The sequence below is a fragment of the Garra rufa genome, chromosome 23 (genome assembly GCF_049309525.1).
Source record: "Garra rufa chromosome 23, GarRuf1.0, whole genome shotgun sequence".
NCBI classification, from domain to species: Eukaryota; Metazoa; Chordata; class Actinopteri; order Cypriniformes; family Cyprinidae; genus Garra; species Garra rufa.
In genome coordinates, this window is record NC_133383.1 from 13,074,922 (window position 1) to 13,092,517 (window position 17,596).

The 17,596-nt window shown below is 41.8% G+C and overlaps 2 protein-coding genes across 2 annotated transcripts; both read left to right on the forward strand.

Annotated features, from left to right (window-relative positions):
- The first annotated feature begins 544 nt into the window (after positions 1 to 544).
- On the forward strand, positions 545 to 3,572 carry LOC141298928 (olfactory receptor 1500-like). Its single transcript, XM_073829226.1, has 2 exons — positions 545 to 1,495; positions 3,462 to 3,572. Exons 1-2 carry the CDS (start codon positions 545 to 547, stop codon positions 3,570 to 3,572), a joined length of 1,062 nt encoding a protein of 353 aa, XP_073685327.1.
- A 12,603-nt stretch (positions 3,573 to 16,175) lies between these two features.
- LOC141298929 (olfactory receptor-like protein COR2) lies at positions 16,176 to 17,177 on the forward strand. Its single transcript, XM_073829227.1, has one exon. The coding sequence runs from the start codon at positions 16,182 to 16,184 to the stop codon at positions 17,175 to 17,177; it is 996 nt and encodes a 331-aa protein (XP_073685328.1). The 5' UTR covers positions 16,176 to 16,181.
- The last annotated feature ends 419 nt before the right edge of the window (positions 17,178 to 17,596 follow it).

Genomic DNA, 17,596 nt, shown 5'->3' on the forward strand with positions numbered 1-17,596 from the left:
TTTGGAATCTTAATTTTCAAGGCCCTACATCATTCAGTCCCTGAAATATGAGGATTTCAATGAGGCTTAATGTCCAGATTGTTGAATGTTACCCATTTTCAGTGGTCGAAAACCGAATGTTGGTCACTTTGTATACAACTGATATTTATTTAATTTAAAGAACCATGTCTTGTAGATAATGGCACATGTGTGCATTGATTAGTCCTGCCCCTAATTGCAAAAATCTGTCGGGAGATGCGTTACTCGTTCAGCTAAAGTCCCAAGCTATGATTTGTTATAAATCTGTCTGATGGCTTGTGTAGTAATGTCATTCTGGCAGCTTTGGAGAAGGTAGAGTATAAACCATGTGTTCCCTTTGTTTCTCTCTAATGCTTTTACTGCAATGACAGTTTTATTATTTGTTCAAAATGATTGTATCAAAGATATTTCAAGTATTTTGTCTATAAAGCACTGTTACTGAAAATTAAATGATTACTCACTGTTTTTGAGTGTATTTCTATAACAGTTTTTTGTCACAGGTGACAAAATCCAGACAACAGGCATCATGACCTCCATGCAGTCAAACTCCACTGGAAATGTTACCTTTGTTCGTCCTGCAACATTTTTCATAAAAGGCTTTTCTAATGTTCCACATGTGAAATACTACTACATGTTCTTGGCTTTAGTGTATGTTGTGACTGTTTTGGGTAATTCATTTATTATGTGTACCATTTATTTGGCCCGCAAACTTCACACAGCCAAATACATTGCTGTTTTCCATCTGGCGCTTTCTGATCTGTGTGGAAGCTCAGCTTTGATTCCCAAAGTCATGGACACATTTTTATTTGAGCACCAGGATGTTTCATATGAAGGATGTTTGGCAAATATGTTTTTTGTGTATCATTTCATGAATCTGCAGTCTTTGACACTGCTTGTCTTGGCTTACGACAGACTGGTTGCTATTTGCTTTCCTCTACGCTATCATGCCATTGTAACTAAACCAGCAATATTTCTGATCATTGGTGTGATATGGATTTTTTCTGTGACATATTTTTCTGTACTTGTAAGTTTGGTGAATAGACTCTCGTTTTGTAGATCTAATGTGATTGATAGTCATTTTTGTGATCAAGGCCTTATCTATAAACTAGCTTGTAATGATAATTCTATAAATATTATGATGGGAAAAATTAGCTTTGGGCTCCTCATGTGCACACCACTCATACTGATAATCATCTCATATTTCTGTATTGCTCTGGCTCTGCTTAAGATTGCTCATGGTGGTGACCGGATTAAGGCCATGAAAACCTGCACCTCGCATCTAATGTTGGTGGCAATTGGTTATCTCCCACTTATAAGCAATAATATTGTAGCCTTAACAACATCTATTGATCCAAACACCCGGATAATTAACAATTCCTTGAGACAGGTAATACCATCTATGCTGAATCCCATAATATACACTCTAAAGACAGAGGAGGTCATGCAATCCATAAAAGAACTGTACAGACACAGTAAGGTAAACACAGCTCAAGAAATAAGAATGAAATATAGTTGGAAAAAATGATAATAATAATAAAAAAACAATGACAAAGATAATCTTACTGCTTGTCAGCTGTAATCATTGAACAAGTATCTAACAAACGTCACTGATATTGCATGTTTGTTGTAATAGATACTGTGTTGTAAACAGGCCAAATGTGTTTAAACCTCTGGACTGAAATCTTGTAAAGCTGCTTTGTTTTTTCTTCCTTTGCTCAAAGCATTATACTAATAATTTCAGTAAAGATTCTTTAAAAATGTTTCAGCACATAATTCACCTTAGAATGTAATGAATTTTAGTTAGTCAAGTTTAGGTAGTCAAGTTTAGTTTAGTCATAAGTTTTTTTTTTTTTTGTTATCATGAACTGAAAACTTTACAATCCATATATACAGTAGTCAACGTTTGAAGTGGAACAAGAACGGGTATTATTTTGGTTTTAGGACAATTTTGAAAGTTTTTGATCCACTTCAAATGTTGACTACTGTATGTAGATTCTTAAATGAATCATTAGCTGGCATTTATTTGAGTTTTGCTGGCTGTGACCCTCAGACAGTTTGCAAATGAAACAGTGACTTTTAGGTGATTGATAATTTTTTCTTGAGAGTGATCCCAGACCATATGATTTCTTATCCTTCATTGAACTAAATCAATTTATTTGTTATTTGGCCCTGTTAATCTAACAATAATTAGGACAAATGATTACATAAAAAAACAGCACAATGTACACAATACTCAGTACATGCATCTATAAACCCACCTAGTAAATAAAAACAGCCAAAAAGAAACTTTAGATTAGATTAGATTAGGTTAGATTCAACTTTATTGTCATTACACATGTACAAGTACAAGGCAACGAAATGCAGTTTAGGTCTAACCAGGAGTGCAATAAGCAGCAAGTGCAGGATATAGGTATAATTTATTAGTTATTATTTATAGTTATAGGTATAATTTATTATAATTTATTAGTTAATTTAAGTTATAAGTGCACTTATAGGAGATATGTACAGGGAGAAACTATGGAAATTATTTACAGATGAAAGTATTGTGGACATAATTTACAGGTGCTATTAACAATTAGAATGTACAAATAGAGGGACATAGTATACAGGTTGCTATTAAATATAATCAGGAATTGCAGATTGATATGAACATAATATACAGGTAGCTGATTACTAAAGCAGGAATTAACAAATAATAATTTACAAATGTATATATACATTTATCAAAAATTTACAAAATGTATGTGTGTAATGGAAATGTGCATTTACAAATGGATATGTACAGTGTAGTGCAACAGATTAAGATGTGCAATGGTAATGGGGAGAGTGTAGGGGTGTGTGGGGTGGGGGCAAAAGTGTCAGTGGGGGGCAGAGTTCAATAAGGAGACAGCTCTGGGAAAGAAGCTGTTCCTCAGTCTGCTGGTTCTAGTCTTTGGGCTTCTGAAGCGCCTGCCAGAAGGCAGGAGAGAAAACAGTTTGTGGGTGGGGTGAGAGGAATCCTTTAGAATACTGCGTGCCCGATGCAGACAGTGCTTCTTCTGAATGTCCTCAATGGTTGGAAGTGGAGTCCCTATGACGCGCTGGGCAGTTTTCACCACCCGCTGCAGTGCCTTACACTCCGCAACAGAGCAGCTTCCGTACCAGACTGTGACACAGTTTGTTAGAATGCTTTCTATTGTGCAGCGATAGAAGTTCACCAGGATGGCTGAGGACAGCTGGTTCTTCTTAAGTGTTCTCAAGAAAAACAGGCGCTGGTGAGCCTTCTTGACCAGGCTGGAGGTGTTGGTAGTCCAGGATAGGTCCTCTGAAATGTGGGTCCCCAGGAACTTGAAGGATGAAACTGACTCAACAGCCATTCAGTTGATGTGGATGGGATCATGTGAGCCTCTTCTTCCCTTCCTAAAGTCCACAATGAGCTCCTTGGTCTTGGTGGTGTTAAGGAGCAGATTATTGTCTGTGCACCACATGGCCAGGTGCTGAATCTCCTCCCTGTAGGCAGTCTCATCGTTGTTGCTCCATACACAGGCCTGCAGTCATGGGTGAAGAGGAAGTAGAGGAAGGGGCTCAGCACGCAGCCCTGTGGTACACCAGTGTTGAGCGTGATGGTAGTGGAACAGATGTGACCTGATCTAACATGCTGAGGTCTGTTAGTCAGAAAATCCATAACCCAGTTGCAAAGTGAGGTGTTAACGTCCAGGTCTCTAAGTTTGGTGATTAACTTAGAGGGTCTGACAGTGTTGAATGCTGAGCTGAAATCAACAAACAGCATTCGTGCATAAGTGTTTGTATTGTCCAGGTGTGTGAGTACAGAGTGCAGCGCTCTGGAGACTGCATCATCTGTGCTCCTAATGCCATGGTAGGCAAACTGGTGTGGGTCCAGTGAGGATTAGAAAGAGTCCTTGAGGTGTGAGAGGACCAGCCGCTCGAAGCACTTCATAATGATGGGTGTGAGTGCTACAGGGCGGTAGTCATTCAGACACGTTGGGTTGGAGTGTTTTGGCACTGGCACAATGGAGGTGGATTTAAAACACCGCTTGGTGCGGTGTAAACGTCTGAAGAGGCAAGTGTGATGGGTGAGTGGTTGGTTGAGGGAGTGATTTTGGTGGCAGTGTCTATATTGTTTCTTTCAAAGCTAGCATAAAAGTCATTAAGCTCGTTCAGGAAGAAGACATTGGTGGCTGTGGGGGTGGAATGGCTGGGTTTGTAGTTGGTGATAGCCTGAATGCCCTGCAACATGCGTTGAGGGTCAGAATTAGAAAAGTGCTCCTCAAGCTTTAGTTTGTAGTAGTGTTGTCACGATACTGGAATTTCTAACTTCGATACGATACCTTGAAAAATATCGACATTCGATACTATTTTCGATACCACAGAGAAAAAAACTGCCACAATATTAAGGGGGTAAATTTCTTTTTTAATTTAAAGATAAATATAACAAGTCTAGAACATGACAATGAGGTATATGCATATGTACACTGCTACAGCCCTGTTCAGCTTCTTAGCTTCATTTGAGTTTGCTTCATACTTTCTTTGCTGTTCAAATACAACTGGTAATGTTGGTCGTAAACTTTTTTCTTTTTAGATCACACTTTTAAAATTAACTGAACTATCTAACTAATCTTAGAACTTAAGTTAATGGTAAAATATATTTGTTAACATTAGTTAACATGAATAAACAATGAAAAATACTTCCAAAACATTTATTAATCTTAGTTAAAAGTTAATTTAAACTATAATTTACTAATACATGAGCTAATTAAAATCCACAATTCTATCTTGATATTGATATTTTTTATTGGACCAGAGCTAACATGATCCGTTGTATTTTTATTACCTACCATTATCAAAGATTAAAATATACTGTAACAAATGCATTGCTCATCGTTCATAAATGCTGGTTAATAGATTAACATTATTTGATGAACAGATTTTAATGCTGGATTCATAATCACCGATCCATGCAAGCAAACATGCATGCATCACACGCAAAAACAATGCTCTGGATAGACATTAAGACAAATTGCAGAATTTAAGTAATGATATTTTTTTTAAATAAAGTTAAATAAGCACAGTTAATTTACATTTGACCGCAGTTAAAGTATTTACACGTCTAAGATTCCTCAATCAGATTATATTAAAGAACTACGGTAAAAAACTGGACAACACTCATATCAGCAACAATACTAGGCAATCTTATTTAATGAATCAGTAATGTTAAAATGAGAACAGTTACCAACCTCTCGAAATTCTTTATATAGATCCGGGTGTCTGTCTTTCAGGTGCTTTGCGAAATTAGTGGTGTTAGCACCTTTTGTTAGCACTGCTCTGTAGCAACTCTTACATATTGGCTTGCTTGTGTACTTCGGCTTTCCATGTTCATTTGTATTATATCTGAAATATTTCCAGATAGCACTCCTGCTGTGTTTTCTTTATCAAACAAAGCCGGTCGCGGGGGCGCCGCACTCACCTTTCTATTCGCTTCATTCGAATGAGACGAGACAGGCACTGCGGTCACGTGTGGTGTTTGTCAACGCGCCTTTGTGGAGAAGTGAAAGTGACAGCTCGGCTAGTTTCGATACTTCAGGAAATTAAAATTGGTACCGTTCAGATATTGCAGTATCGATATTTATCGAAATATTGATATTTTTGACAACACTAGTTTGTAGCAGTGCTTGGCCTTTTTGATGCCCCTCTTCAGATTAGCCCTGGAAGTGCTGTAGGCCTGTGCATCACCTGATCTGAAGGCAGTGTTGCGTGCTTTCAGCAGGAGACGCACCTCCTTGTTCATCCATGGTTTCTGATTTGGGTATGTGGTGATCTGTTTCTGGGTTGTAACACTGTCTATGGTAGTGTTAATGTAATACAGGACGGAGGAAGTGTAGCTGTCAATGTCCGTGTGAGAGAAACCTGTCCTGGAGTGTTAAGTCTGCCCCCGCTGGCCACACTTTGATGGTCTTCACTGATGGCTTCACATGGTTGATGAGGGGTGAGTATTTGGAGCTGAGGAACAAAGAAAGGTGGTCTGATTGTCCCAAGTGGGGGAGGAGGGTCACAGTATATGCTTCAGCCATGTTTGTGTATACATGGTCTAAAGTTTTGTTTCCTCTGGTGTGGCAGAAAACGTTTTGATTAAATTTGGGGAGCACTGCCTTTAAGTTTGAGTGATTAAAATCCCCCGCAACAATAAATGCAGTCTCTGGGTGAGCAGTTTGTTGTTTGCTGATGGCCGCATGAAGTTCGTTCATAGCAAGCTTGGCATCAGCGTCAAGAGGAATTTAGCTGCAGTTATTATGGTGGAGGTGAATTCCCACGGCAGATAAAATGGTCTACACTTAACCATGAGAAACTCTAGGTTAGCTGAGCAGTGTCTCCCAAAAATAACAGAGTTCGTGCACCAAGCTTTGTTAACATAAATGCACAATCCTCCGCCTCTGGTCTTACCGGAGTCATCTGCCGTTCTGTCTGCCCGGAATGTTTGATGCTCAGCTAGAGCAATAGCACTGTCTGGTATACCACTGTTTAGCCATGTTTCAGTGAAGATCATGACATTGCAGTTCAAAAGTTTCTTGCTGTGGTTGATGCGGAGATGAATCTCGTCCATTTTGTTCACCAGCGACCATACATTGGCGAGGAAAATGCTGGGTAAAGAGAGCTGGTGTGGTGTTAGCTTTAGCTTAGCGCTTAGTCCTCCGCGCTTCCCCGTCTTTGTTTACGGTCTCGACTACGAGCACTTCCGCCCATTATAATAAATGTTTATGACCTACTGGATACATTGTTGATATTTTTCACATAGAAAGTGTAGTGATGTATGCTATTATTTCAGAATTCAGATGTTGTCAGTGTGTGTATTACTGTAGCAGTCAGTAATACACAAACTGACATACTGAACATTTTTCAGTGACACTTTCTGCAGGTTACACAGTTGCACCAGTAGGTGGCGCTATGTGTCTGAGTCATTTAATCATTATTTAAAAGATTCACTAAATAACATTGATTCTTTTAAAAGCAAAATAATAATACTTAGAAACATTGAGGCCACAATGTGTCTTAGTATCCAGTGACAGCTTATCTTTCTTCCTTCACACAGACAAGATATGAGGTGCAAAATAAGAAATTACAAGCATTTAAAAACTGGAAAGGTATTCTGCAAATATCAATCCATTGCCAGACAAATGTCCAGAATGTCTTTTGGTCATACCCGTTGAAGCCAACCATCTAGTTCAGTCATGAATACCAATAGGGTAGTCCACTTCCTGGGAGGCATAAGCCAGTTGCATGGCTTTAACGATTCAGTCGATAAAGTCCAACAGAGGAGGGAGGGCTTAGAAGGTGGATGTGGAGCTGGAGAAAGGCATGGCCAAGGTTGAGAGGGAACCACCAAAGAGGAGATGATAGAAGGAGATGCCAAGGAGGAGACGATGACTGGAGAAGCTAGAGTGACAGCGGAAGGAGTCGAGGGAGGGAGATGCCAACCAGGAGCCCAACCAGGCAAAACCAGGGAGATGACAGACTGACACAGTGCCAGAGGAAGTGGAAACCCAGGCAGAGCTGAGAAGATAAAGACCTGGGGTGACACTGAAGGCCTGGAGGGCGAAGGCGGAGCTGCAGGCACGTGGGACTGAGGTGGAAATAGAGGCTTAGCTGGCCTGGACAGAGTCAGTGCAACCGAGGACCAAGGTGAAGCCAGAGGAAAGGAGGAGCCCAACGAAGCCAGAGAGATAGAGCGACAAGGCACAGTCAGAAGAGTGGAAGAGTATGGTGGAGGCAGGCTGAGGCTGGATTGGAGCATAAACGATGACAAGAAAAACAGACTCTAAGTTGTAAGGAGATCTATCACCTCTCATCTATCACCTCTCATTATTTTAAATGAGTCAACCCCCCAAGATTACTGTTATAAACATGAGCCGCGTCTAAAAGGTAAAGGGGGAGGTGTTTCTACTATTTATAGCAATATTCTTAATGTTTCTCAGAGAACGGGCTTCAAATATAACTTGTTTGAAGTAATGGTGCTTCATATAGCATTATCCAGAGAAACAAGTGTTAATGATAAATCCCCAGTGACGTTTGTACTAGCTACTGTATACAGGCCACCAGGGCACGGCACCATACAGACTTTATTAAAGAATTTGCTGATTTTCTATCTGAGTTAGTGTTGGCCGCAGATAAAGTCTTAATTGTGGGTGATTTTAACATCCATGTTGATAATGAAAAAGATGCATTGGGATCAGCATTTATAGACATTCTGAACTCTATTGGGGTTAAACAACATGTGTCAGGACCTACTCATTGCCGAAATCATACTCTAGATTTAATACTGTCACACGGAATTGATGTTAATGGTGTTGAAATTCTGCAGCAAAGCGATGATATCTCAGATCATTATCTAGTCTCTTGTATACTCCAGATAGCTAAAACTGTAAATTCAACTCCTTGCTACAAGTACGGTAGAACCATCACTTCTACTACAAAAGACTGCTTTGTAAAAAATCTTCCTGACTTATCTGAATTTCTCAGCATATCCAATAGCTCAGAAAAACTTGATGTAATAGAAACTATGGACTTTCTCTTTTCTAGCACTTTAGATACAGTTGCTCCAGTGTGCTTAAAAAAGATTAAGAAAAACAATGTAACACCGTGGTATAACGATCACACTCGCGCCCTAAAGAGAAAAGCACGGAAAATGGAACGCAGCTGGAGAAAAACTAGAGGTTTTTCGTATAGAAAAGCATTAAAAACTGCCAGATCGGATTACTTTTCATCTCTCTTAGAAGAAAACAAACATAACCCTAGGTATTTGTTCAATACCGTGGTTAAATTAACGAAAAATATAGCATCAACAGGTGCAAACATTTCCCAACAGCACAGCAGTAATGACTTTATGAACTATTTTACTTCCAAGCCGCCCGCTACAGTATCGCATCAGATAATGCGTTGTAGATCTCCTGAGATATAATTCCACTCATTCTCTATTATAGGAGAGGAAGAACTGTATAAACTTGTTAAATCATCTAAACCTACAACATGCATGTTAGACCCTATTCCATCTAATCTACTAAAAGAGGTACTTCCAGAAGACATAGATCCTCTTATAAATATTATTAATTCATCATTATCATTAGGATATGTCCCCGAAACCTTCAAACTGGCTATTAAGCCACTCATTAAAAACCCACAACTTGACCCCAATGAATTAATTAATTACAGACCAATTTCGAATCTTCCTTTTCTGTCAAAGATACTAGAAAAGGTGGTATCCTCACAATTATGCTCCTTCTTAGAGAAAAATGGTATCTGTGAGGATTTCCAGTCAGGTTTTAGACCATATCATAGTACTGATACTGCTCTTATTAGAGTTACAAATGACCTGCTCTTGTCAACTGATTGTGGTTGCATCTCTCTATTAGTGCTACTGGATCTTAGCGCTGCATTTGATACTATTGACAACAACATTCTTTTAAATAGACTTGAAAATTATGTAGGCATTAATGGTAGTGCACTGGCATGGTTCAAATCATACTTATCTGACCGTCATCAGTTTGTGGCAATAAATGAAGTATCATTTAAATCGCAAGTGCAGTTGTCAGGGGTGCGTGCAGGAGTAGACGAGACGATAGACGATATAGACAAAATACAATATATTTAATATAAATCTCCAAGTGGAACAAGGCAGGAACAAGGCAGGAACATTCACACACATCTATTCAACAAAAGGACCGACAGGGAACTGAACTCACAGACAGACTTTTAAAGACAGACTAATCAACAAACACAGGTGACACAGATGACTAATAATTACAAGGACAGGTGCAGGGAATCACAATGACGAAGGGCTAAACCAAATGACAGATCAACGGGGGGGGGGGGGGGAAGACAAATGGGCAAAACCAATGACAAGACAGACAGAACTGTGACATTACGCCCCCCTCCGGAAAGGCGCGTCCTCGCGCCGTGGAAAAAAGAAAAAAACGAGAGGGGCGGAAAAACCAGGAAACCAGAGTCAATGAAGGAGGGGGTTCCGGCGGAGGACGCAACCCCCGGAGGAGGACCAGAACAAAAGTCCAGGTGACACAAAAGACAGTCCATGGAGGCGACGACGGAGGGAGGAGCCAGGGAAGACATAGGAGGGACCTGAAGCAGGAGAGCAGGACCCAGATCGCAGCCAGGATGACGGCCCACGGAGGAGCCGACGGAGGGAGGAGCCATGGTGGAGGAAGGACCGCCGACTCCGTGGGGCCGACCGACAGAGGCAGAGCAGCTGGCAGAGGAACCCGAAGCGGAGATGGAGAGCCGAAGATCCAGGGCGACACCGCGGATCCGGAGGGCCAAGGCGGAACAGGAGGCTCTGGCGGCTGAGGCGGAGGCGGAGATCCGGAGGTCCGCGGCGGAGCCGGAGCGACAGAGGACGAAGGCGATGCTGACGGGAAGGAGGAGCCTGACAGAGCCGGAGGGACAGAGGGACGAGGCGAAGCCAGAGGAGTGGAGTCCCAAGGCGGCGGATGGTCGACGACTGACCAAGGCGGAGCCGGAGGGACGATGGAGCCCGGTGGAGCTGGTGGGCCGACGGGCGACGGTGGAGAGGAGGGCGTCGAGAGCCGTGGTGGAGCCGCAGGGTCGGAGGGCCGAGGTGGAGATCTGGACTCGTAGGCTGGAGGCGGAGCTGAGGGATCCTCCAGCCATGCCACCGATGTTAGCTGGCATCCCTGCGGCGAGCCCACTGCAGAGATGGTGGGCTGAGGGTGAGCAAGGGGACTGACTGATGAACTCCGGTTCTCTGGACAGCTGGGCGGAACCAGCGGGGACTCAGGACGGCTGGGCGGAACCAGTGGGGACTCAGGACGGCTGGGCGGAACCAGCGGGGACTCAGGACGGCTGGGCGGAACCAGCGGGGACTCAGGACGGCTGGGCGGAACCAGCGGGGACTCAGGACGGCTGGGCGGAACCAGCGAGGACTCAGGACGGCTGGGCGGAACCAGCGGGGACCAGGCAGATTCAGATAGAAGAGGGCGGGTGGGAGGGAAGTTCATGCCAGTCAGTGGCTCAGTGACAAAGTCTATTAAGTCAAACGATATATAATCCAAAACTTCGGAAAAGTCAATAAGGTCCCCAGAGTTGTCCAGCTCACCCCCAGCGGTGTTGCAGTGGGCAGGGCTCTCCATTTCCCTCACTTGCTCCACGTCGCAATCCACCGTCACAGATGTAGAATCCGGCTCACGCACCTGGTCAGCCGGAGAGGGCTCTGGCACTGTCGCTCGCGGCTCTAGTCCCTCATCCGCGGTGCGCTCGGGTTCCCGCTCTGCATGTCGGGGCGATGATTGGCTGCTCTCTGGGTCGTGAGTGGGGCTGACGTCCTCCTCGACGAAGCCGACAGTCCAGGAAGATCCACTGGACGCCAGCACCCACTCGATGTATCCGGCAAGGCTCTCTCGAGGACCCTCCCCGGACAGCTGCTCCTTGATGGTGTTATTAAGTCCATTACGGAAGAACGTGCACAAGCAGCTGTCCGGGTAGTGCGTAGATGGAGCGAGGATCATGAAGTCTCTGGTGTGGTCCTCGAGAGAGCGGTTCCCCTGCTTCAGGAGGATGATGAAGACGTTGGGGTCATCCATGAGGAAAAAATAAAAATAAAACACTGATACAAAAAACGGAAAATAAACGCAGGGAGAGGTGCCGGGTAAACTGTTTTAGGTCGGTCCTTATGTCAGGGGTGCGTGCAGGAGTAGACGAGACGATAGACGATATAGACAAAATACAATATATTTAATATAAATCTCCAAGTGGAACAAGGCAGGAACAAGGCAGGAACATTCACACACATCTATTCAACAAAAGGACCGACAGGGAACTGAACTCACAGACAGACTTTTAAAGACAGACTAATCAACAAACACAGGTGACACAGATGACTAATAATTACAAGGACAGGTGCAGGGAATCACAATGACGAAGGGCTAAACCAAATGACAAGACAGACAGAACTGTGACAGCAGTATGGAGTATCTCAAGGCTCAGTACTAGGGCCATTACTTTTTACGCTTTACATGTTACCCTAGGGAGATATCATCTGGAAACATGGTGTTAGCTTTCATTGTTACGCTGATGATACTCAGCTCTATATTTCTTTGCGGCCCGGTGAAACATACCAATTTGAAAAACTAACAGAATGCATAGCTGATATTAAAAACTGGATGGCGAGTAACTTCTTACTGTTCAATTCTGAAAAAAACAGAGGTGTTAATTATTGGACCTAAAACCTCTACAAGTAATAACCTAAAACACAGTCTAATACTAGATGGCTGCTCTGTAAATTCGTCGTCATCAGTTAGGAACCTAGGTGTGCTATTCGATATCAATCTCTCCTTTGAAAGCCACATTTCTAGCATTTGCAAAACTGCAACTTTTCCATCTTAAAAATATATCGAAATTACGACCTATGCTGTCAATGTCAAATGGCGAAACGTTAATTCATGCGTTCATGACCTCAAGGATAGATTATTATAATGCTTTACTGGGTGGTTGTTCTGCACGCTTAATAAACAAACTCCAGCTGGTCCAAAATGCAGCAGCAAGAGTTCTTACTAGAACCAGAAAGTATGACCATATTAGCCCGGTTCTGTCAACACTGCATTGGCTCCCTATAAAGCATTGTATAGATTTTAAATCTTGCTAATTACTTATAAAGCCCTCAATGGTTTAGCTCCTCAGTACTTGAGCGAGCTCTCTTATGTGCCTCGACAGGATCCCCACCTTATCGTGGTGGGGCACTTTGTGTGTCTCCGTGACCCCTAGAGCTATGTCGGCGGGAGTCTTGTACTCCTGGTAGGGCCACCCATGCCGAACAGGTCAAAGGGTAGAGGCCAGATCAAGAGTGATCCCAAATGCCTCAACGATGGAGTCGCTGGAAAATGGTGGGTGTGAGAGAACCACCATAATGGCGGCAAAGTCTGAAGAAGGCAGCCCCACCGCCACATGGGTAAACCCGGAGGGGTACAGTGGCTAGAGGAGTAAACCCTGATGACAAATCTGCCCTTGGTGACAGGCAAAGGCGGAACCCAGCAGACCTGGCAGCGTCTCTCTACTAGCCTAATAATAAAGCTGTGGGTTTAAATTACTAAGAAATATATGCTAGAATTTTTCAGTTTCTAAGCTATATTAGCCAGAAATCATGGAACAGTGTTGACAATTCATTTCCCCACCACGCTTTTGAATGATTGTGTGCGCACGATCTGCACGTGATGTACGAGCGAGCTACTGTATGTAGCCTATGTGTGTGCGTTACAACGCAGCAGTGCATTAGATTAGAATGACAATTACAACAAGCTGTTTAAAACGTGCATTCTCCTGTTCAGTTTAAACATAAAGATGGTATACTCACGTGCTGTGGAGCGCTTTCGGAGTATGCATTTATCTATTATTTTAGCTGTTTTCACAAAGCGTTTACTCAAAAACACATGTTGCTTGCATATTATTGTAGCCCAATATGTGCTGATTACAATGTAATCAGACTTTAGCCATTAATATGTTTTTAAGATACTGAAAAAAGCACAAATGTCAAGGCATGTCAAAACTTCTTCAGGGCCCCAAAACACCCTCAGACCCCAGAGGGTTAAAGATTGGTCGTGGCTGGGTCTTCCAACATGACAATGACCCAAAGCACACAGCCAGGAAAACCAAGGAGTGGCTCCGTAAGAAGCATATCAAGGTTCTGGAGTGGAGTGGCCTAGCCAGTCTTTAGACCTAAATCCAATAGAAAATCTTTGGAGGGAGCTGAAACTCCGTGTTGCGCAGTGACAGCCCCGAAACCTGACAGATCTAGAGAAGATCTGTAAGGAGGAGTGGGCCAAAATCCCTCCTGCAGTGTGTGCAAACCTGGTGAAGAACTACAGGAACCGTTTGACCTCTGTAATTGTTAACAAAGGCTTCTGCCAAATATAAAAAAAAAATTTGACTCCAGTGATCAAATACTTAAGTTATAAATGTATAGTATAGATATATAAAAGTGAGTTTGTTTGTGAGTGTTGTTAAAAATAAAAAAAATAAATAATAATAAACTGCCCCTTTATCCTCAAGTCTATAGGGAAAAGAGTCGATCCATTAACCAAGCTCAAGAGAATCATATAAATTTGTCGGATGGCTGGTAGAATGATGAGATGAGCTTGTTTGGAAAAGGTGGAGAATAAACCCTCTTTCTTATCTTTCTCACCAATCCTTTTACCACAGTAACTTATTTTATTATTGCAATGATTATATTAATGAACATCCATCTATTTTTGCTTATTAAAGGAACACTCAACTTTTTTTGGGAAATAGACTCATTCTCCAACTCCCCCCGAGTTAATAAGTTGAGTTTTACTGTTTTGAAATCCATTCTGCCTTTCTCCTGTTCTGGCGATAGTATGCCTTTGCTTTGAATATACAGTTTTTTTGGATATACTTCATCATTTTTATTATCATCATGAACTGAAATCGGCACAATCCTGAATACATTGTTGTCTCTAATGAATCAATACCCTACATTGTTCACTAGAACATTTTATTGACTTTGCAGTCCGTTTAAGTGGCTCTGCTTTTACTGTCGGGGTGGTGGATGAGGGATTCCACAATCCCACAGTACCCACACCTCCAGAGCATTTACATATCCCATCCGTCACATCTAGAATTGTTCACGTCATGCCTGCCAAGCCAGAGCTTGCTCAAGTTATGTCCACCAAGCCAGAGCCCTCTTAAGTCATGTCTGCCAAGCCAAAGAATGTTCATGTCACGTCTACCAAGTCACAGCCTCCTCACATCATGTCTACTGCTCGAAAGCCTGCTCACATCATGTCTGCTGCTCCACGACCTGCTCCAGGGCCTCCTCACGTCATGCCTGCCACTCCAGGGCCTGCTCACACCATGCCTGCCGCTCCAGGGCCTGCACCCGTCATGGCCACCCTTTCAGAGTGAGCTAACATGATGGCCGCCATCCTAGAGTCAGCTCACAAGATGGCCGCCAACCCAGAGTCAGCTCACAAGATGGCCGCCATCCCTAAGCCTGTTCACAAGATGGCCACCACGCCAGAGTTCCCAGCCAAGATGCCACCACGCCAGCGCCTCACCAAGTCTCGTCTGATCTGTCAGAGCCACGCCATGTCTTGATTGCTAGTGTGATGGACCCTCCTCTGATGTCAGTGCGGGCTGCAGACATCCCAGTGAGAACTTCGCTCCCAGGTCTGTAACGCCATGCCAGCAGAGGGCGCCCTTGCCCAGTACTGTTCTGTTATCGCTCCTTCTGCTTCCTCTATGGTTTCTTACTGTTTGGAAGCCATTTAAAGAGGGCCACGCCAAACAGGCCCTGGCGAAGTATTGTTTTGTTGTTGCGGACTCTACCAAGCGTTTTCCTTATTTTTCCATTGCCTCGTTTCTATTGTTGTCATTGCCATTGTCTTGTTTCATTGCCATAGTTTTACCTTGTTTCAATACCTTGTTTATTTTGTTACATTTGACTGGCCTCTTAGATTTTGACCCTCACCTGTATTTTTGGATTATGTTTGCTGGTATTTCAACCCTGCCTGTCTTGACCAAGATCTGTTTAATAAAGCTCGATCTTTCAACGCTGTCGTCAAGTCCCCATTACAGGACTTTATTGGACACTTGTGGTTGTCCTAATGAGTGAGAGTCATCTTCACTTAACCTGTTTGTTCAATAACTTTGATTAATTCAGTAGCAAAACACCACTGTGTGTCTTATTTTTAAAATAAGAATCCACAATGATTAGCATACCATTAGTTTGATGGCTAAGAGTAATGCTCTGTGGACATAAGCACTGCTAATTTTTCATGTTTGAAAAGATACTCCTGTCCCTTCATCCTCAAGTCTATAGAGAAAAGGGTCCAAAACTCAAGAGAATAATCTAACTATATATTTGCTGATGGCTGGCAAATCAATGAGATGGTTTCAGCTTGGAGAAGGTAGAGTATAAACCATATGTTTTCTCTGTTTATTTCTGATAATGATTTTACTGAAAAAAATCTCTCTGTATATATTATTAGTTCAATAAGGTTATATTAAAAAAATATCCAAACATTTTTTAGCTATAAATGCACTTTGACTGGAAATGAAATAATTATTTGAATATTTTGTATTTTTGAGTGTATTTTTATAACAGTTCTTTATCACAGGTGACAAAAAGCATGAGCTCCATGCAGTCAAGCTCTTCTGGAAATGTGACCTTTGTTCGTCCTGCTACATTTTTCATCAATGGCTTTTCTAATGTTCCACATGTGAAATACTACTATGTGTTTTTGTCTTTAGTGTATGTTGTTACTGTTTTAGGGAATTCATTTATCATGTGTATCATTTATTTGGCCCGCAGGCTTCACACAGCCAAATACATTGCTGTTTTTCATCTGGCGCTTTGTGACCTGTGTGAAAGCTCGGTTTTGATTCCAAAAATCATTGACACATTTTTATTTGAGCACCAGGACATTTCATATGAAGCATGTTTGGTATATATGTTTAATTTACTTCATTTCATGAATCTGCAGTCTTTGACATTAATTGTCTTGGCTTATGACAGATTGGTTGCGATTTGTTTTCCTCTCCAGTATCATGCTATTGTAACCAAACCAGCCATGTTTCTGGTCTTAGGGGTGTTGTGGAGTTTTTCTGTGACATTTTTTTCTGTACATGTAAGTTCTTTGAATAGACTTTCTTTTTGTAGATCTAATGTAGTTGATAATTATTTTTGTGATTATGGCCCAATCTATAGACTAGCCTGTAATGATACTTCTCTAAATTTTTTGTTGTTTAAAATTTGCTTTAGTCTCCTGATTGTTACACCAGTAATATTGATCTTCATTTCATATTTCTGCATTGCTCTGGTTTTGCTAAAGATTCCTCGTGGTGACCGGATCAAAGCCATAAAAACCTGCTCCTCACATCTCATGTTGGTAGCAGTTTTTTATCTCCCAATTTTAAGCAATAATATTGCATCTACAATGACACCTTTGCCTTCAAATATTCGGATAATTAACAATTCCCTGACACAGATAATACCACCTATGCTGAATCCCATCATATACACTCTAAAGACAGAGGAGGTCATGCAATCCATAAAAGTACTCTACAAAAGCAGCAAAGTGAACACAACCAGAGAAAGAATATTGAAATGCAGCAGGAGAATTTAAAAATAATAATTACTGGTTTAATCGCACTGCTTATCAGCTGTGAGCAAGTTTGATTTTGTTTGTAGTCAGAACATATATTATGTTGTTAACAGGCTAAATATGTCTAAAACCTCTGAGCTAAAATCTAGTGAAGCTTCTTTGTGATTCCTTCCTTTGTTCAAAAAAGTCTAAATATTACATTTTTTTAAATGTAGTATACTCACCTTCATATGTAATAAATTTTAGATAAACCGTAAGTAAAAAAAACTTTGCATCATTCTTGCTTTAAATGTAACAAATGTAAATGTTTCTGAATCATTTTGTTGTGTTTCAGTACTGCAGTGCTCTTGGTCAGTTGACACATTTTTGTTTCTATATGGATTGTGTATATATAATATGGTTATTGTTTCATGCAGTTACTAATTCTCACTATTCTGTTC

Coding starts and splice junctions, on each gene's coding strand:
- LOC141298928 (XM_073829226.1), top strand. CDS start 545: ATGACCTCCATGCAGTCAAACTCCACTGGAAATGTTACCTTTGTTCGT. Junction 1,496..3,461: donor AACTGTACAGACACAGTAAG/GTAAACACAGCT, acceptor GGTGTTAAGGAG/CAGATTATTGTCTGTGCACC.
- LOC141298929 (XM_073829227.1), top strand. CDS start 16,182: ATGAGCTCCATGCAGTCAAGCTCTTCTGGAAATGTGACCTTTGTTCGT.